Below are 21,480 nucleotides of genomic sequence, written 5' to 3'. Positions count from 1 at the left end.
TTCTCCACAAGTCTTTTTGTGTTTTTTGACATGCCGCACTGCATGCTGGGTACCCAAGAGCGCTGATGCTGATTATCTAGCTGTGCTCCGACTGCGTGATATGACGAGATGCTAGTGACACGCTAAGGTCTCGGAGTCTCCTGCATTTAACAAGATCTACCCGATTAGCAAGCTATTTTTCCAAATGTTTTGTTAGCGATTGAATGGTAATGCAAGCTAGCTAATACAATGTTGGTTAGCTTGGCTAAACTGGTTTTCATAGCAACAGAAATCAACAAATCAGATCAGTCGAACTTTATTCAGAAAGGGGGGGATAGCGGGAACATTAAAAGTGCAGGGTACAGTAAAAGTGAAATGGAACGCGTCTTTCTGCCTTGAAGCTGCGGGCGCATCATCATCAAGACCCCATGTATATGTCAAGATAACATCCAAGCTAACAATTTCGCCAAATCTGACTGCAGCTTTGTATTCGTACTGCGTTATGGTTATTTGAGTTAAACAACTTGCTTAATAGATGGCTGTTAAATGTCAAATCCAACTATAAATGTATAAAAGAGAGAGTTCCAATCAAATCTGAATTATTTTTAAACCTAGAGGTTTAAAAGACTAAACTGACATGCACTAACTCAGAGAACTGAGTTTCAACATTCATTTACACATTGAGTCTCTATTTTTAACTCTACTCTTACATTCACATTACATTTATGCATTTAGCAGACACTTTTATCCAAAGCGACTTACAAGAGAGACCTTTACAAAGAGCATAGGTCACTGATCACAACAACGAGGTAGTCCCAAACATTGCAAGCAGCTAAAACATGAAGCATACATTGTGAAAAAACTAAACAAGTGCCAAAGGGAAGACCCATAAGAGCATGCAGTTACACAAGTTACAAATTAAAACATGAACCACAAAAAGTGCCGGACTGTACCTGTAGAAGAACAATCAACAGTAAAATATTTCACAGCGAGTACAAGACTTAATGTCGTTATAACTAACCTACAAGAGCAACAAGTCACTCAATAAGAGTCATTGTGATCCTGGAGGAAACTAACATCAGGTCCAGCCAAGCATTCCTAAGTGCCGTTGCACTCCCGGTACAAGTGTGTCTTGAGTCTTTTCTTGAAGGTGGCATAACTATGTTTCTTATATACGAGTGTAATAATTGGACTAACACGCTGTTCCTATTGGTCCAGAGACGTTCTCAAAAGTTAATAAATCCGTAAATAAAAAATAATAAATAAATAATAAATAAGACCTCCCGAATGTTCGCAGAGGTCAATAAAAGTTTTTAACCAACCAGAGAGTTGTTCTTTTCAGTTGTTGATATGTTGCCTTGGAGATGTAGTGACGTCACCAGTGCAAGTGCAGCTGATTGCTCTGACAACATGGCGTTTGCTCCAGATTCAACGTGTTTGATTGGGATCTTCCCACGTATTGTTGTAGTATATAAGAAACCAAATGTTTACTCTTCGACAGGTCAGCAAACGCTTTGTCGCCTCAATTTGTTAAAATGATTTGTTTGCAAATTTACGATGGAAATACAAATCAAAAGTGGAAATAGACAGTAATCACTGTATACAGAACACTGATGTCTGTTCAATATGAACAGTATGGTAAAATGACAACAATCGGCTGAGTTTAAGAACATTGACTAAATGTGTGTAATGCGAAAGGATAACACAAAAATGGAATTGCTGTCCTAAATTATTGGGGTGTGCTTGTCTTCGGCGAGCACAAACCATTGTTATCTCACATATTATTTATTATTTATTGTTTATTTTCGCGCCCCTAAGGCTCAGTCAATATTTGGACTACATAGACAAAAGTTTCGTCTTGGTAGCGATTGCGTTGCTTCTATTCGGATTTACGTTCCGTTGCACAGTTTAGGACGTTACAACGTTTTTGTGGCGACAAAGTGCCTTTAGCCGACGAAGGGTAATCTGTGCTAGCTACGTCACCACGTCAACACACGTTAGCAATGACGCATGGATACAACGCGATAGAGAGGTTCTAGCACGCAAATTGGAGCTTGGATTACGAGTGAAAAATACCACCCCAAAAAATCCCAACCATTTGGGTTAGTTGAGAAAGCGATTTCGAGTGGAACTGAAATCTAGGATGTTTGATTTAGGTCGTCAAAGTCTTTGTAATTTGAGCGAGTGCGGGTCGCCCGTGAGACCGACCTAGTCTTTTAAGAGGCAGCCATGCTAGAAAACGTCATAGTAGTATTTTTGTAGCTAATTTTATAGTTCAATTTTACACGAAAAAACAGTAAGAGGGAAATGTTATGACGATATGACTATTGTGAAGAAAGCCAGGTGGTGAGATTTTAATGTAGGTTGCTGTAAAAACTTTAATTCGTTTGCTACAGGAGAGACCCGTCAGCCTCCATTAACGATTGCGGCAGCAACAACAGTGTTGTCGATCTGCGTCTGATGAGTATTTTCTTAATTTCGTACCAGGGTCAATTCTACATCCAAATGGAGAGCAGTGTTTTAAAGATATGGCGATTGTGAAGACAGCCAGCGGGTCAGCATATTTTTGTAATTTGTGTAAAACTTGGAATTTGAGTGAGACCGCGTCTTGTTTTGACGTTAGCCTCTGAGTCACAGACTCGGCTCGCCCACTGGCAGTGGGAAGTAGTAGGCTACAGTACTGTCTTCAATGCCACAGCTATGGATAAACTTTATTATGTCTTATTACTAGTGCTGTCAAACGATTAAAATATTTAATCGCGATTAATCGCATTAATGTCATAGATAACTCGCGATTAATCACAATTAATCGCACATTTCTATTTCTATCTATTCTAAATGTCCCTTGATTTCTTTTTGTCCCATTCTTTTTTTTAAATTTTAATGCTCTTATCAACATGGAAAAGTGGTTCGGATTGCTTTGTGCAAATATTTTTTGTTAATGAAAACAACATTGCAATCGCCTGGCTTTGACGAGGAGGCGGAGAATTTGCATCATCTGTGTGCTTGGCCATCAAGTGGTATTTCAGACTGGACGTGCTGCAATGATAGCTCATTTTACAACGACAAAACACACAAATCACTTTGGTCTTGTCAATGGAACCATTTGGCAACTTTTTAAAAGTAAACTTTCCATTCAGAATCTTATTGGCATCCATTTCGGCGTCTCGCGCTCGCCATCCACTCAAAACGTAAAGTTAACCTACTACCAGAGAATGTCTCATATCTGTAAACGGGCTCTGCTACTACGCTTTAGCCGGATCGCAAGCCAAACAAGTGTGTGGCGTGCCTGTTGTTTTGTTTCCGGTCTAGCTAGATCCGGTGTGGTGTTGTAGTTTTTCTAACTTCGGTAGTTGTTGCAACAGCATGTGAAAAAAAACTACAAAGTTTGCTAGGCCAAAAAGAGCGTTAATCGCGCGATAAAAAAATTGACGCCGTTAATTTGGGTTTGCGTTAACGCCGTTAATAACGCGTTAAACTGACAGCACTACTTATTACACGTCTGTTCTTAATACTGTAGAATGCTCCATTCACTTGAATGGGGCTTCCCAACGTTCTGCGGTGAACAATTTTTGCCTCGGATTCACGTCTTTCGTAGCACTCCGCAAGTAGTCCGGTAACTTTTCAACCCCAGCGTACTCTGTTGCTTAGCGACATCAGCTGATTTGAAGCCTAAAGAATGTTCAAAGTCTATGAAGTTCAACGTCTTTGGCGAACTATTTCTCTGCTGATCAACAATACGAATGGTAACAAATACATTGTAAAAAGATGCACTGTGTTAAGTTATTTTTCAAGTTAAGTTCAAGTCTTTTATTTGTCAGGTACACAGAACAACACAAGGTTAGACTGGGCACTGAAATCCTTAAGACAAGACAACGCAAGCACCTGGCATAACATAACATATAAGTACACGGAACATAATTTACATCTATGCTGAGCTTAAATAAGTGAAACTTCCTAAATATACAGATAGCAATTAGGGATGGGCATAATTAATCGACGATCGATTATCGATCATTAAGAATTTAGTCGATAACATTATTTGTTCATCGATAAAACTAATGCGTGTTCTGTTGCGTAGTGTGAGTCTTGAAGGATTGCAATGGATTTCGCTATGTGGCAGCAATTAAACATTTTACCAAATGAAGCCAATGTTTGGGAAAAAACGCCACAGGTCTACTCAATTACCGGCGAGTTTCCATGTAGCTATTTCAAAAGTAAATATGAAGAGGTCACGGCGAAGTGTAGCATGAGACCATATTGACTAAAAAATTACTTTGTTCACTGCCAACACTGCAAAACTGAGTAGATAAATACAACTCCTCCACGACTCAAATGATGTACCACTTGAAGAACGTACATCCGACCCTGGTTAGTGGCGGTGCATCCTGTTCTTGGTGCTAGCACGGAGGAGCTGCAATGCACAACGAGCAGAAAAAATAACCCAACGGATCTGTAAGTCCATCGAGATGGATATGCTACCCTTAAGTATTGTTGAGGGCGAAGGTTTTTATGAAGCTTTGTTAATTAGCCGGAAAAAAACGAGGGTCAGTTGTGTTTGAACACAGGGTTAGTTGCCGGCTCCGCTTCTAGGAGTTACAGAAATAGTTGTTTTTCTTGTAATACCTAGTAAGGGGTCCCATTATCGTCCACCTAGTTCTCGACGCTCGTTAGCAATGTTACCAAAATGTCGTTATAATACAAATTAAAAACATTAGGCCTATGTCACAGCATTATACTTTAATATATAGATACACACCTATATTATAACATTCTGGTATTGAAATCCAATCCGGATATGCCTAGAAATGTTACTTTCCTGATTTTAGCAGTTAGCCAGGGGGTCCCATTATCGTCTACCCTACCACTTTCAATGGAGAATTGTCAGTTTGACGCTGCGGTAGGCAGATGCTACACATACCGTTTGAGAGCGTATTTACATACTCAAATCTCGAAGTAAGAAGCTGTAATTTGGTGTGCAGCACTATAAGATGTGTACATATCGATGAGTTACTTTCTTTCGTTGCTGCTGCATATCTTCTTTAAGAAATTAACGGAAGAAACGGTTGTGGACGATAATGGGGCCCCGAACGTTGGAGATTTAGAGTGGACGATAATAGGGCCCTTTATACTAGGCTACAGATCTCAATGCGGAAACACGCTGTGTTTTTTTTCTGTTTTCACTGCATTTTAATATTGCCTATAAATTGTGAATTTTAATATAAAAATGTTAATGATTAATCGAAAATCGATCGTTAATTCTCCCGACGATCGATTAAGACAATTTAGTCGAATGCCCATCCCTAATAGCAATAAATAATCGACTATACTAACCCTAATACTAAAACTTCCTAAATCACAGATAACAATAAATAGTACACTATACTAACCCTAAATGCATATAAAACCTGTTCCAACCCTATAACCTATTCTAACCTAAGTGGAGTACCGTACAATAGTGCAAATTTGCAGATCTGTGACTAAGTCAATGACCATACAGGAGCCTGGTGGCGAGGTACAGTGAGGTACAGTAGTGCAATGTTACAAGCAAGCGGGACAAGGGATTCCGTCCGTCCGCCCGTCATCTGCCGCTTGTCCAGGGATCGGGTCGCGGGGGCAGCGACCTAAGCAGGGAGGCCCAGAATTCCCTCTCCCCGGCCACTTCCACCAGCTCTTCCTGGGGGACCCCGAGGCGTTCCCAGGCCAGCCGAGAGACATAGTCCCTCCAGCGTGTCCTGGGTCTTCCCCGGGGCCTCTTCCCAGTGGGACTTGCCTGGAACACCTCACCAGGGAGGCGTCCAGGAGGCATCCTAATCAGATGCCCGAGCCACCTCAGCTGGCTCCTCTTAATGCAGAGGTTCTACTCTGAGCCCCTCCCGGATGACCGAGCTTCTCACCCTATCTCTAAGGGAGAGCCCGGACACCCTGTGGAGAAAGCTCATTTCGGCCGCTTGTATTCGCGATCTTATTCTTTCGGTCACTACCCATAGTTCGTGACCATAGGTGAGGGTAGGAACGTAGATCGACTGGTAAATAGAGAGCTTCGCCTTTCGACTCAGCTCCTTCTTCACCACGACGGACCGATGCAGAGCCCGCATCACTGCGGAAGCCGCACCAATCCGCCTGTCGATCTCGCGCTCCATTCTTCCCTCACTCGTGAACAAGACCCCGAGATACTTGAAGTCCTCCGCTTGGTTCAAGATCTCAAACTGTACATATCCAGTTATCTGCACAACTATGAGCGTAAGTAGTATAATGTGGTGTTCCGGTCGGCTAGCGTCTAAGCTAGTTAGTGATGTGTTCATTTTAGTGTAGTATAAAAGCTTGTTTTTCTTTATTTGAAACGCTAACTGTCCGTTTTTATGTATTATCATTTGTATTTCTGCCCCTCTCTATCCATAATCGTTTTTCTTTGAAACATGATAGCCTAATATAGCCCGATAGCCCGAATTTTGGCTACAGCGGAAGTTCGTCAGTACGATTGTGCACAGAGCCTATATGAGTAGGCTAAATGCTTGTAAATATCACTAGAAGGGAAAACGGACCCACCTGCAACCGACACAAACAAGCACACCCTACAATATCCCCAGAAATTGTACCCTCTCTAGTTATTTTTTATTACACAATGGTGGAGCAGAAACTAGCAATTCCATGAATCCCATGGAAACAAAGGCAAATGTGTGAGATGAACTGATGTGGAGCACAAATCATCCAAGAAGCAGTACTTCTCTTGAGTGGTTTTTATTCAGATGACTAATCATTGGATTCAGGTCAAAAGTCTATAACTTGAACTGGTTTAATTACTTAAGACACTAAAAGTCAGCAGCTTGGAATGCTGGGACATGGAAAGGATTAAACATTTAGACTTTCATCAAAGTAAAAAATGCTGGTTTTTCCTTTTTCATCAATATCCTCAAAAAAGCAGTCTGCAGAGCTACTGCAGTGTTTCCTTTCCGTGGCGGCCCGCCACGGTTAAATTTCCTGCCGCCACGGTATCAGAATTAGAGCTGTGCACATTTTTTGGCCGTCTATCAGCCGTGATTGTTAGAGCGCATGTCGGAGAAGAGCACAGACGCGCTTCACAGCGCGGTTGAGATTGTGCGTGTGCATCCTTGAGAACTGTAAGTCGTATAACTTATGTTGTCAGTTCATTTAAGCCTGTTATTGTATTAGTCTATAGTTCTAGCAAATTTAAATTGAGTTAACTGGTGATTTTCGTTGTTTCTATTCTTCCCCTGCTAGTGAAATTCGTCTGTTGATTCGATAGTGATTGCTGCCCTTGCTCACGTTTGTATTTTAGGTGCATTATTATGCTTAAGTAGCCTAGTTTTTATGAATAAATAGTGGGTATATTGTTATCATTTGCTACACAATGCTTAGCCTATCAAGATCAAATGAAGCAGACAGTGTACATGCTTCCGAGTGGCCTACCCTAATCTATAGGCTAGGCCACTGCATTTACAATAAGTTGTTACGTCAATTATTAATTGGCAGCATTTATGCCATTTAGAACATACTGAAAGGTGTCTTTAAGTATGCTAATTGTATTTCTCACACATCTGACCAAAGACCAGGGGGGTGTTCCATCAACGTCGCTAACGCAAGTCGCGCTAACACGAATAAGTCTCACTTGGGTAAACGTCAATTTAGACTTAAGCCTCAAGCCGTTCCACTAACGTTCCGTTCCACTAACAAGCAACGCTAATTCAAGCTAGACCTCAATAAACTTAGACTCTGCAGCCCAGATCAGGCGATAGTCGAAAAGAGGAGTTATGTCGCAAAAAGCAAAGCTTAAAGCAGCAGAGAGGTGTTGTTTCAGCAACGTAAATTTTTTTTTTGAGTTTTTGGGGAGTTGTCCCCAAAAAGAGCAATGTTGCCGCAATTACCATGGCAAGGGAGACAACTTGTCAAACCATTACGACCGTTAACATGCGTAAATTGTAGACCTATTAAATCGACTTAACATATATATAGCCTATATATGCATTTAGGCCTACTGATAATTGGGGTAATTTGATGAGCTGTCTGAAACCGTTCTGACAGTAGGCTAGCCTATGGCCAATATTCTCAACAGGAGATTGAAAATAATATTAGCCCAAAAGAGAACGTGCCAGCAATTGAAAATTGTAGGATAAAATTCAAAACACTGAAGAAAGCCATGGTTAATTGCACTTGATGTGGGCTAATAATGTTTTAAATTACTTCAAAATAACTTTGCCACACGCATTTATTAACCGACAGGCTAAATGATGAGATTTAAGATAAAAGGGAAAAATAACCATGACTAAAATAGGGATTCACTGAAATGACTAGTATTGCACAGATCCAGCATTGACTTTTTAGATCAGAAGGTGACCCAAACTGCACACTTTGTTTGGAAGAACAGTCATTTAAAATTGCTTAGCATGACTATCATTATTATATAATGAGTATTTCCAATTAACATAGTCTGCCTCCACAGATCCAGAGGGGGCTTGGACAGTGACAGACTCACTTTGGGAAAGCATGCCCTACTGGGAACATTAGGGGAGACTGTTGGGCACAGCATCTAATTGTCTTTTTGGGAAAGGGCAACATTTGGGACACTGTCATGTAGGGGCAGCATAAAGGGCACTTCATAACAGCACCCTTTTCCATTGAAAGTAAGGGCATGGGAACAGTCCAATTTAGGCCATTATAAGGGCACCTTATAGGGTACTGTATCACATTTTCTATACTATAAAGGAACTCATTAAGACATGTTTTTACACTTATAGAGGGCACTGTCATTTATTGCGTGGGGCATCCTGGGCACTCAAGCATATTTCACAATGTGAATGGCGGACAGTAGGGCACTTGGTCTAATTTTTGCCACTCAAAGGCATTTTTAGAAACACTTTCAAACATGGGGGCACCAGGCAGTCACCCCCTGAGTCTTCCACTGGGCCTGGATACACCCATGGGGACAGTATGTTGCACCTAAAATATTGGGGAAGCCAGAGGAGAGGTAATATGGAGGGTTGTCAACGTATAGGCTACTTTAAACAATGAAAATACTTTATACAATTGAATAAAGAGTCTCCTTGATTCTTTGTGTTTCAAGATTACCTGAAAAACTGATGATAATATTCAGGTACTGCTTGGAGCAAAGTATACCCTTCATATTTCCTGGCATAGTTCAAGAACGTCCCACATGCAAACACATAGACAGATGCAGACAGACTGAACAGTGTCAAGGCTTGGCTACAGTGGGTAATATGCTTCCTTGTGTGTGATTCCAGCAGACTACATAGTCTAGGCATACCTACATAAACTACAGTCTACTACCCTCCTTTCTACTATTATAGTCTACTCTCCTGTCTATTTACTTTCTACAAAGGATGGTAGGCTGCTCTTATGTGTACATTGCCATCCTTAAGAGTTGCTAAAGTGTTATTTTATATACAGTGCCCTCCAAAAGTATTGGAACAGTGAGGCGAATTCCTTTATTTTTGCTGTAGACTGAAAACATTTGGGCTTGACATCAAATAATGAACGTGAGACCAGAGATCAACGTTTCAGCTTTTATTTCCAGGTATTTACATCAGGATCTGATGCACAACTAAGAAAATATCACATTTTGTTTGAATCCACCCATTTGTCATGTGATCAAAAGTATTGGAACAGATATACTTAAAACATATTTAAGTGAATAAGACTTAATATTTAGTTGCAAATCCTTTGCTTTCAATAACTGCAGCAAGTCTGTGACCCATTGACGTCACCAAACTTTTGCATTCTTCCTTTTTGATGCTTTCCCAGGCTTTCACTGCAGCCTCTTTCAGTTGTTGTTTGTTTTGTGGGGTTCCTCCCTTCAGTCTCCTCTTAAGCAGGTAAAATGCATGCTCTATAGGGTTTAAGTCTGGAGATTGACTTGGCCAGTCTAATACCTTCCATTTCTTGCCCCTGATGAACTCCTTTGTTGTTTTGGCAGTGTGTTTTGGGTCGTTATCTTGCTGCATGATGAAGGCTCTGCCAATCAGTTTGGTTGCATCTTTCCTTAAATTGGCAGACAAAATGTTTCTGTAGACTTCCGAGTTCATTTTGCTGCTGCCATCATGTGTTACATCCTCAATGAAGATTAATGAGCCCGTCCCAGAAGAAGCCATGCAAGCCCAAGCCATGACATTACCTCCACCGTGTTTCACAGATGAGCTTGTGTGTTTGGGATCATGAGCAGTTCCTTTCTTTCTCCAAACTTTAGCCTTTCCATCACTTTGGTAAAAGTTAATCTTTGTCTCATCAGTCCATAAAACTTTGTCCCAGAATTTTTGAGGTTCATCTCTGTACTTTTTGGCAAATTCCAGCCTGGCCTTCCTATTCTTCTTGCTAATGAGTGGTTTGCATCTTCTGGTGTAGCCCTTGTACTTTTGTTCATGAAGTCTTCTGCGAACAGTAGATAGTGATACCTTCACTCCTGCCATCTGGAGGTTGTTGCTGATCTCACTAACAGTTGTTTTAGGGTCTTTCTTTACAGCTCTCACAGTGTTTCTGTCATCAACTGCTGATGTTTTCCTTGGTCTACCTGTTCGACGTCTGTTACTTAGTACACCAGTAGTTTTCTTCTTCTTCAGGACATTCCAAATGGTTGTACTGGCTATGGCCAATGTTTCTGCAATGGCTCTGATTGATTTTCCATCTTCTCTAAGACTCACAATTGCTTGTTTTTCACCCAAAGACAGCGCTCTGGTTTTCATGTTGTTTTCACCTCTGAATACAGTCTGCATAGACAAAACCTATCTTACCCAATCTGAACCTGAGTGTAGACATTCAGTGGTATTTATTGATTGAATAATGTATGTAATAGGACACACCTGGGCAACAAAACACACCTGTCAGTCACATGTTCCAATACTTTTGCTCACGTGACAAATGGGTGGGTTCGAACAAAAAGGTGATATTTTCTAATTTGTGCATCAGATCCTGATGTAAATACCTGGAAATAAAAGCTGAAACGTTGATCTCTGGTTTCACATTCATCGTTTGATGTCAAGCCCAAATGTTTTCAGTCTACAGCAAAAATAAAGGAAATGGCCTCACTGTTCCAATACTTTTGGAGGGCACTGTATATATTGCCATCCTTAAGAGTTGCTAAAGTGTTATTTTATATATATATATATATATATATATATATTATTCATGTTTTTTTTATTTTCAAGAATGACAATTAAATCTATCTAGATGAACTATGCTGGGCCTGCTGAATCTATAATTCTTCCACAGATACTGGTCAGGGAAGCATTAATTCTGTCTCTGAAGACCCTTGGGGCTGGTGGGATAAACGCTCTTTGTATAATCTGAGCACCTTCATCCACCACAGGCTTGTCAAAGAATGGATACGCCATAATTGGTTGTAACTTGTCTTGAGGCTCTGCTTAGTTTCTAAGGCCTTATTTTATGTCAATTAACCAATGGCTTTTGAAAACAGCTAGTGACATTTTTTCTTAACTTGTTAATTTAAATTAATATATTTTTTGGAGATGAAGTAGGCCTAAACACGTGAATCATTCATGTCTGCACAAGTCTGAATTTACGTTTCCGAACACGGACTAAAGTGCTTTGCGCGCAGGAATTTACTCGACGGAACTGTCTTTTGAGATTCTGTTTCCGCCTGTTTGAAATTATTTGCAACACATTTTAGTTTAGCTTGACTTCTGGCCTGACACGGATCAGGCTAGTTCCGAACCTTGATTACGTAGCTAGAACTAAAATAATCCACCTTCATGGAACGGAACTCTCGCTAAAGTTAGTGAGACTTGGCGAAATAAGTCTCGCTTTCCCTTAATTGACGTTGATGGAACACCCCCCAGCTCGACCTTTGCCTGTAAACAATAATTCTGACTGTCAGAGACCTTTAAATAGGCTGACCGAGTGAAACTAGCCTGGCTAATGTAGGTCGCTTTATCAGGCAAATGACGAATGAAATAGCCAGTATAAAGGATCTTTCAAAACAAGTCTATCTTCAGCCGGCTCTTGTCTACAAAAAGCAGCCCTCCCTGACGTTTTATGAGTAGAATGCAGTGAACGACAATATCGTGACGCATCGTGAACATGACGCAACCAAAACATGGCTGCCGCCTAAGCCTATGCGGTCTCCCTGGCACATAGGCTTATTACAAAGACTCTCACGACCCAAATAAAAATTCATAATTCAAGAGTAGTGTACTTTCACGAACCCAATCATGGATTCTAGCTTAAAATGTGTAAAAATAGGACTTACCGAACGTGGCTCCCTCCAACATGGCTATCAGGCGATTCCAGTTGAAAACAACAATGGCCGCCGAAAAATAATTTATATTCGTAACGGCGTGCTGCGAATGGAAGCGAAATGAAACAGGAGCTAAAGACCAAGGGTGGGGGCTTGGTCAGCACACCATTTCCAGAAAGGATGTGTGTGTGTCTGGCCAAGGTTGCGCGTGTGTCAAGTAGGTTGACCACCTGTCCCTCTTTGCGCTGTATCACACAGCATTTTCAATATGCGACGTGCGGGACAAGGGGTAAAAATGCTGTGCGACACAACGCAAAGCAGGACAGGTGGTCACCCTAGTGTCAAGGGGCAGGATGAGTCTGTGAGAATTTAGAGCGCGCGCGCTGTGGAGCAATTCACTTGAATTCAATCATATATTGACATACCAAGGTGAAATTGTTTATGGTACTTCAGAGTGATGTCGTCTTGAACCCTATTAGGTTTGAAAAACAATCAGTCAAAATGATATTTGATTTATTGACACAAAGATAGAGGCAATGTGGACATTTACATAAATTCACCCCTTTCAGACATTTTGTATTACATTTCTTATTCAATTTGACCCTTTATAAAAACATGTATTTTACACATCTGGAACAAATTTCAAGTCAATTGGATCAATGGTTCATGAGGAAAAGGGTTTTGAAGGTTGTACCAAATTTGGACAGTACAAGAGAATTCATAAGTCTGACAATATGTGTTCTGGAGGCTTTTTTGTTCCCCATGAGAAATAAGGCATGTATACCAATTTTCAGGCATTTTGGAGTAATGGGACGCTGGGGAAATCATGTAGACTTTGGGCGTGTTTTATAGCGCCACCTATGGGCGCACATGGGCCACTAGCCGTCTGTTGTATCATTGGGCCAACTTGGAAAAAAGATATTGGGCCATTTAGCGGAGAAATATAATCATTTACATTTAGTCATTTAGCAGACGCTCTTATCCAAAGCGACTTACAGTAAGTACAGGGACATTCCCCCGAGGCAAGTAGGGTGAAGTGCCTTGCCCAAGGACATGTCATTTGGCTCAGCCGGGAATCGAACTGGCGACCCTCAGACTACCAGCCCGATTCCCTCACCGCTCAGCCACCTGACACCAATAATAAGAATACTAACAAAAACAATAGGTTTCCTCTTACCGGAGGAACCCTAATAATAAACATAGCTGCAAGCAGCAATGGTGGATTCCTTCAAACATTGCGAACCATTGAAAAATGTATATTCTTCACAAATTGTAACTGTACAGAATAATCTATGCTGCGTAATTACCAATGGGATACCAAATCTGAAATGCAATACCATCAAGAACCACAAGGGCCTTTGCTTCAAGCCAAGGAGTGAAGGCTGGGGGGTTGCTAAAGACCTAAGAATGAGTGGGGGCTTGGTCAGCCCACTCTCTCCTGAAATGTTGCGTGTGCGTCTTGCCAAGCCCGCGCGTGTGTCAAGGGAAGGCTGAGTGTGTGAGAATTTGGAGCACGAGCGCTGAGAAGGAGAGGGAGAGAGGATTTGAGGAAAAAGCTCTAGAAATTAGCCAAGCATGCATATTTCAGGGTTCATACACATTTTGACCAACGGATTTCCATGACTTTTCCATGCCTTTTCAATGACTTTAAACCAAATTTCCATGACCAAACTTTTTGTGAAATCTTGGTGTATACGTTAAAAAGTTGTATTACACGGCTGTTCGTAATACTGTAGAGTGCTCCATTCACTTAAATGGGGATTCCCAACGTTCTGCGGTGAGCAATTTTTTTACTTACATTTGAACTTTGCTATGCTTATTTCACCGCTGTCAAGGGAAGTGGCCTTTTTGCCTCGGATTCACATCTTTCTCCGCAAGCAGTCCGGTAACTTTTCAACCCCAGCGTACTGAAGCCTAAAGAATGTTCAACATCTATGAAGTTCAACGTCTAACTATTTTTCTGCTGATCAACACTACGAACGGCAACAAATAAATTGTAAAAAGACACACTGTGTTAAGTTATTTTTTTGGCAAGTAGCCGTGTGCGGCATAATGTATAGAACGCCGGTCATAGTCGGGAAAATAAGCCCCTTCAGCCCACATTACCTCCGCAGTTAGGACTTCATTTTTTGTCACAGCATCGGTTATCGACCCCTGCTGCTAGGCGTAGCACTGGACCTCGCTGTGGTGAGAAAGCCGGTGATGGGAGCTGCTGTAGCTTTGCTAGCAGCACCCATCTCCGGGCTGCTGTAGCTTTGCTAGCAGCAGCGCTCTGATGTTTGCTACCTTTGGAATGGCTAGTTAATGCCGCCTCTCCCATGTTTGAAATGTCGAATGATTTTCCACCACACAACCGACATTTTGCTCGTCCCGGGTCTTTGTCTGTTTAATGTATCTTTCCATTTGTAGCCAATCATCGTTAAAGCTACACTTTCCTGGCACTTTGAATTATCCATCGCGCTTCTCTGAGTTTTTGTTGCTATGGCCATCTAACTTTTCAGTTAGAAAGCGTATGCCTGCTTATATTTTGAACGTATTTCTTTTAAACGCATGTGAATTATTTAAAACTCAGCGTAAATAAACAACATGAAAATATGATTATAACAACTTTCCATGACTTTTCCAAAACTTTTGGGATTTAATTTTTTTCAAGCACTTTTCCAGGCCTGGAAATAACCATCTTAAAATTCCATGACTTTTCCAGGTTTTCCATGACCGTACGAACCCTGATATTTAAAATATTCACAAAAAATCTACTTTTCATCTTACATTCAACTTGTTTTCAGATTTGTGTATTTAACATTCTCCAAAGTCTCCAAAGCCTACATTCGGGTAGTGTCTATGGTAACCAGTTGTTCCAGAAGAAGCCAAGATGTTACCTGAAGGCCAAGGTGGTTATTAAGTACATCACAGTTTTGAAGATTTCCATGAGCTGGAATGGCTCACGATGTAAAGCAAGGGCCTTTGGTAACTCAAGTGTTTTGCTCTAGTGCGATCGAATCCCGCTTCATGCGAGCCTGCAAACATCAAAGAGTTCAAAATGTATCTTCCCTTCCGAAAAAAATGCATGGAATTTTCTAAAATGATGTCTCAATTTTCCCCCAAAAAATGTACGTACCGTCCAAAATAATAACGTAACGGGTGGATTTTTCGGGTAAAAAAACTAAACGTACCGGTACGTTTATTTGGGAGATAAGAGTAGCTCATCTGCTTTTTATTAGCGCTGATTTGCAAGAAAATAAGCCCAGACAGGGCGAACAGCACCCCAACGCGAAGCGGTGTAGCTGACGTCGCTAAGCAACGGAGTACGCTGGGGTTGAAAAGTTACCTGACTACTTGCGGAGTGCTACGAAAGACGTGAATCCGAGGCAAAAAGGCCACTTCCCTTGACAGCGGTCAAATATGCATAGCAACGGTCAAATATGAAAAAATTGTTCACCGTAGAACGTTGGGAAGCCCTATTAAGTGAATGGAGCATTCTACAGCGTTAAGAACAGCCATGTCATAACTAACGTTATCATTTCAAATTATATCTAGTCAATCTGTTGAAAACAGTGTTGTGTAGACACATTTATTTGCACGTTTTCATTTCACGTCTCCGTCTCCACCTTCGATATTTCAGTGAGTGGAGTGCTGTTGGCCGTGTTGCGTTTCTGCTCCGCAGCTTCACACGTTAAAATCCAACCTATCAGCGCGCAGCTCATCTGAATATTAATGAGCATACCATAAAAGAGAAAACCTACCGTTTTTTCCCGGGAAAAAACGTAGGCTAACTACCTAAAACGGCAAGACAGCTGCAGAAACGCTACAAGCAAAGAGGCCAGGGCGACTATTTACTCATTTAACATTGTAATAAAAAACACAATTGAGATGTAATGTACAATATATACGCTGATATTATTAAACGTCACATGAAATGCTGTTTTTGGATGCTTTTATATAGGCCTTAGTGGTCCCCTAATACTGTATCTGAAGTCTCGTTCCCGAAATTCAGCCTTGGTGCAGAATTATAGCCAATACCAGTGGCGCATTAATGCACGGGCTTACCTGGGCTTAAGCCCAGGGCCTCGACCAATCAGGGGCCTCTTAATAATAATAAAAAATAATAATGATGATAAACGTCCGTATTCACGGTGTCATTACTCTGCTCTACAGTGGCATCCGGTGGTGGATGTGGCGGGAGGCCCCCTCTCCCCTCCCCCTTATCTAAACAAAATGTAACAAAATGTAACAAAAACTATAGAGGGTAGAGTGTGCTTGCTTGCGTCGGTTGCAAATTGATCCATTTATGAAACCGATACAATACTTTATGGCATGATACAATACTTGCTGTGAGTGCAACCATAGACATAGAGTGCAACAGCAATGCACGTTGTATCCATGCGTCGTTGCTAACGTGTGCTGACGTTAGGGTGACCAGACGTCCGGATTTCGACCGGACAGTCCGGTTTTCCAGCCTTTTGTCCGGACCGCTGTTACGTGTCCGTCTTTTCGCCCTTTTGTCCTCCTTTTTGACCCTTCCTGCCCACCGTCGCAATTGACCACTCGCGTAAGTTTTCCGATGCCAAAAAGAAAGACCTCCTTCTAACCTATGTGGAGTGGAGTTCACTCCACTTTGCCATAAGAGCAGCAAAGATCAATATCATACCTTCTGTAAGTTCTGTCGCATTGACATTGACGTGAGTAGTAGGGGGAAAGGGGCTTTAAGCATGCCTGCGATACGCAACTGCACAAGGATAATGCTAGGTCTGTCTTTTCCTCCCCCCCCCCCCCCATCAACAGCTTTTTGGGTTTGTCCTCCTTTTTGACCCTTTCTCCTCCTTTTTGGACCCAAGTGTCCTCCTTTTCAGGGTCATGCTTCTGGTCACCCTAGCTGACGTTGTGACGTAGGCTTGCACAGTTCCCTTCGTTAACACAATGCACTTTTTGCCACAAAAACTGAATTTCAGCCTAAATCGTGCAACGAAACGTAAATAAAAATACAAGCAACTCAATCACTATCAAGACGAAACTTTTGACATTTGCGATTAGCGGGCGGGGGGCCTCAAAAAATTAAAACAGAAGTCCATAGCCTACTACTCGTAGTGGTACGAGTAGTCCCACAATAAGCTTTCCTCAGAACGCGCTGTTTCTGTGTTTGTAGCTTTAAATGCTAATGAGGAGGAGAGAGGCGGCACCATGCGCTAATGTTTACAGTGGATGTATGGCTCGTAGACCCGTTGCTGTAAGATGCCTTGAATTTGCCCATTCTCATCTGATAACTCTGGTTTGCAGAGCTGCACACTCGGTCATTTCAATGTGGGGAAAGGCGAATATCGCGCACACCATAACACCAACAGCAGAACGTTATCCACATAACAACGATGCGTACAACGCTGCGTTACAGAATGTGTATTCACACACATACTTGATACTATCTACCTTTACGTTAGCGACAGTACCTCAGTTGTTAACTGCAGAGCTAATGTCACGGACAGATTCTAAGGGGAGCAAGCTAGGTAACCATATAGTAAGCAACAAAATGATATAACGTTAATTGACTTACTTGTCCGATGTTTGTAGCTGGACCAAGGAGTACTGATCCAGAATTTAATTTCAGACGGTCAGCAACGCCAACTTTGTATTGGCTCAATGTGAAGTGCCTTGCCCAAGGACACAACGTAATTTGGCATAGCCGGGAATCGATTGGGCAACCTTACTTTACTTTATTTATAATTAAACGTAGTTCCGTTAGTGAAAAGGCGGACTAAAACCTTTTCTTCAACACATTTTGTATTCAAGTAAACAGTTTGGTCCGGATTTGTCAAAAGTGTCGAAGGTGTCAGAATATAAACAAAACGCGTCAAAGTTGTCGTGTGTGAGTCTGGCCATCATGAAATAGCTGTGTCGTCATTAGAACCCGTGCAGTTGCTCTTGAGAAAATAGGTGTGTTCGACTTCATGCAGCACCGGCGGACTTGAAGCTGAGAATGCCATTAGCTGCTTCAAGTCAGCCGGGCTGCAGGCGGCTGCATGAAGTTGAACGCACCTAATGCGCTCGGCTACACAGCCGGCAGTTCTCGAATAGATCTCACGGTACTTTGATGGCTTCGTCACAGTGACTTAGCCTCGGCGCCGTCTCAAGTCGGACAAAAAGTCTAACTAGAATTCACTGTTTCAAGTGCAGCGCTGCATGACGTCAGTCCATGTCGAAAGCACTTAGTGGTAGAGTACCGGGCCGGCTACATTAAGTAGCGGAAGAAGTAGCGGTACGAGAAGTAGCGGTACGCAAGCAAAAGTGCCGGTATGCTTAAGAGTAAACTGTAAGTGCCGGTACTGCGTATCAGTGAGTACCGGCCCACTTCGAGCACTGCCTATGACAAAATAATTATGAAAACATATTTTCCGACCCAATTTTCATCCCCCGGGTGGGTCGCGACCCAGACTTTGAAAAACACTGTTTTAGAGTAGCTATTCTGAGTTACAAACTTCCCTTTGATCTAGCTATTTAGCTAGCTCGGGCATTTCTCTCCCGTCTACAGCACTAAAGATATGGACAGATGAGGTAAAATTGTGCCTCGTTTTCGTTAATTTTATCCGATCGACCTCAAAATCAATTTCCATATAGTTTAAATGTAGGCCTCTACGAATGTGTGGACTCAAATATACATGAAAAAAAATTCTGGCGCATTCAAACGATCCCCTCTGTGAAGTTTGGCAAGCAACAGCAGAGTGACTGCGGTCATGACCGCAGTGGCAGGTGGGGGGAGGTGCACAAAGGGCACACTTAGTTGTAGGGCTATCTGTCTTATCTATCTTGCTTCCAACTTTTGTTTACACGAGCCAGTCATTTGGAGCAGATAAACATCTAAAAACCTGCAGAGCTACAGTAGACCAAGGGACCAGGATAAATGACCAGGATTGAGAGAGGCTGATATAGAGGGAGTATAAGAGAAGCTGACAAAGTTGAATGCGCTTTTCCCTACTTCCAAAGCCAGTCACATGAGCACCAAGTCTTCAGACCAGGGATGTTGTTACTGTCAAGTATCGCTTCCAGTAAACTTATTTACGTTTTTGGAGGCATATTTTCAGTTTGCTAATGGTCATGTTGGAATATTTTCCTTTGTTTGACCTTGCAAACCATGAATAGCATACGTCTTTCAGGCTGTTTGAAATTAAGCAATAAGCCCCAAGAGGCCGTGTTTTGCGCTGATTTTAGAACAGGTAAGGGGAGTTGTTAGGCACGACGCAAAGCGGAGCCTCTTGGGGCTTATTGCTTACTACAAAGTATAGTTCCTACATAAATCGTTGCCACGCAACAGCCAGATGGACATCTTTGCCGTCTTTTTCAATTTGAAATATTCGATGCACAGTAATATGGAATGTTAAAAAATGTTATGAGGACAACCTGTAAGGTTATGCTGGATTTTACAACGGCATGGAATGCGATATAGCCAATCATAATCGAGGATGGGAACAACCAGTTTTAGAAGGTACAATTTCCCATCTTCCTTCTAATGATAAATCACGTGAATCAACGTATTTGTTCCCTCAAGTTCCCTCCAAATCTCTGTCAATATTCCAGGCCACCCATTCAACATATTTAGTTTGTGGATGTAGGCTAAAATGAACGTATGACAAAAATGTAAGCAGGCTTGAAAGTTGACAAAACTACTTGTGAAGCATAGGAATGGGAGAGGCTATTGATGGCACTAACGTGTAGGCCAAGGGCTGTGCAACCAAAATATTATGTCTATGGTTAAAAACATTTTTCAGTTATGTTTATGATTTGACAAAGGTGCCTATATACTGTACTAACTGTACAAGGGTTACAGGTAATTCAGCAAAAGTTGTTCATTTGAATAGCCGCACTGTACCTGTTGAAGATCTTCCACATATTTGTCATGGTGTGTGTTGCCTCCCCTTCTTGTCTTGGTGAGATTGGCAACTGTGTCTTTCCCAATAATCTCCGTAGTGTAAACATCTTCAAATATGCTTGCTAATAGATGAGAAATGTCCTTTTGGGGCAACACAGAAGGAAAGGTTTTAGCTAGAGCTACTGTCCTAATAACTAACTACTGTAGTAGGCTAGTCTAGTTTCTTTACTTTTTTTTAAAGATGGTGAGATGTATTAAGTGAAATGACTGTCTTTAATCTAACAGGAAGATATGACTGTCTTTAAATTTTACTTTCTGACCTGTGTTTTTTCTGATGCAGGTCTATGGCGGTTCATAGACGGATCAAACCCAAGTGCTTCTTGGGACTCCATGACGGTTGCAGACGGGTCTTTGTATGCCCAAAATGTCGACGTCTAGAACGTAACTTGAGTCGGCATTTGAATAACTCGAAATAAAGTTTGTAAATTCACAAATACAGCTCGCTACCTAATGTCGTACTAGTGTGAAGATAAAGCATCACTGTTCAGGCAAGCCTTCCAGATGGAAAAACACTTCAGTCAGCCATAGTTGTGTATTTGTTGTAACCATGGATACGCTCTGCTTTTTTTTCTAAGCTGGTCACGTCATTACATTTGCCAAGTGAGGTGAGAGGCTTGTTTGTATGGAAGCAAATCGTTACAAAATTCAAATGCAAATTTATTTCCAGAAATACATTTACATTTTCAGAATGTGGCTGCATTATTTGACTCATAAATGAAATTATATCAATCATGTCAATGTAATCAATCATCCTATTTGCATTTTAATTTTCTTCTTCAAGAGTGCTCAATCTTTCACTTAATTAAAATGAAAAAGAAATAGACAGTCGAGATTTAATTTTCAAAATATGCCCCAGCAAATGGATACCAAAATTCAATTTGAAATGTAAAATCTCAAATGAAAATGCATTTCCAGAAATACATTTTAATTTTAAGAACGTGGCTGCAAAATCGTGACCACAATTCAAAAGCATTTCCAGAAATGCATTTTCATTTTAAGAACGTGGCTGCAAAATCGTGAAAAAAAATGAACGAAAAAGCATTCTGAGTGCCGCAGCAGAGTGACGTCAGTTGCCGCTCTTCTTCAGCTCCCTGCTGACCGAGCTACCCATCTTGTTCCGTAGGGGGCGGTGTCCACATCTGCATTGCATTACATTGCAAATGTGCCGGGAAATTGATTGAATTGACGGGTCTTTAGAGGACGCATCACAGACTGAGCAACTTGATGTCAAACAATGACTAAAACAGTGGCAGAGCTACAATTAATGTGTAAATCAGTATCAGCCAAGCTCTCTATAACTTGTTCTACTCGGTCACGGGCATCAGACCGATATGTTATTAGATTCTACCTGCTCAGCTAA

The 21,480-nt window shown here is 41.5% G+C and overlaps 1 protein-coding gene across 5 annotated transcripts in view; it reads right to left on the bottom strand.

Moving 5' to 3' along the window:
• dlec1 (DLEC1 cilia and flagella associated protein) overlaps positions 1–20,657 on the bottom strand; it is a 136,344-nt gene extending 115,687 nt beyond the window's left edge. For all 5 annotated transcript variants that reach the window (XM_047023451.1, XM_047023449.1, XM_047023450.1 and 2 more), the window contains exons 1-2: positions 20,381–20,657; positions 20,061–20,201 (exon numbers count right to left, since the gene is read on the bottom strand). In XM_047023451.1, the coding sequence (XP_046879407.1) occupies positions 20,061–20,201; positions 20,381–20,452 (213 nt within the window). In that variant the 5' untranslated portion in view covers positions 20,453–20,657. The remainder of the gene's footprint in view (positions 1–20,060; positions 20,202–20,380) is intronic.
• Positions 20,658–21,480: the final 823 nt, after the last annotated feature.

The sequence above is a fragment of the Hypomesus transpacificus genome, chromosome 8, assembly GCF_021917145.1.
Source record: "Hypomesus transpacificus isolate Combined female chromosome 8, fHypTra1, whole genome shotgun sequence".
Classification (NCBI taxonomy): Eukaryota; Metazoa; Chordata; class Actinopteri; order Osmeriformes; family Osmeridae; genus Hypomesus; species Hypomesus transpacificus.
Note: the sequence above shows the minus strand (reverse complement) of the source record. Positions and strands in the feature narration are given on the sequence as shown.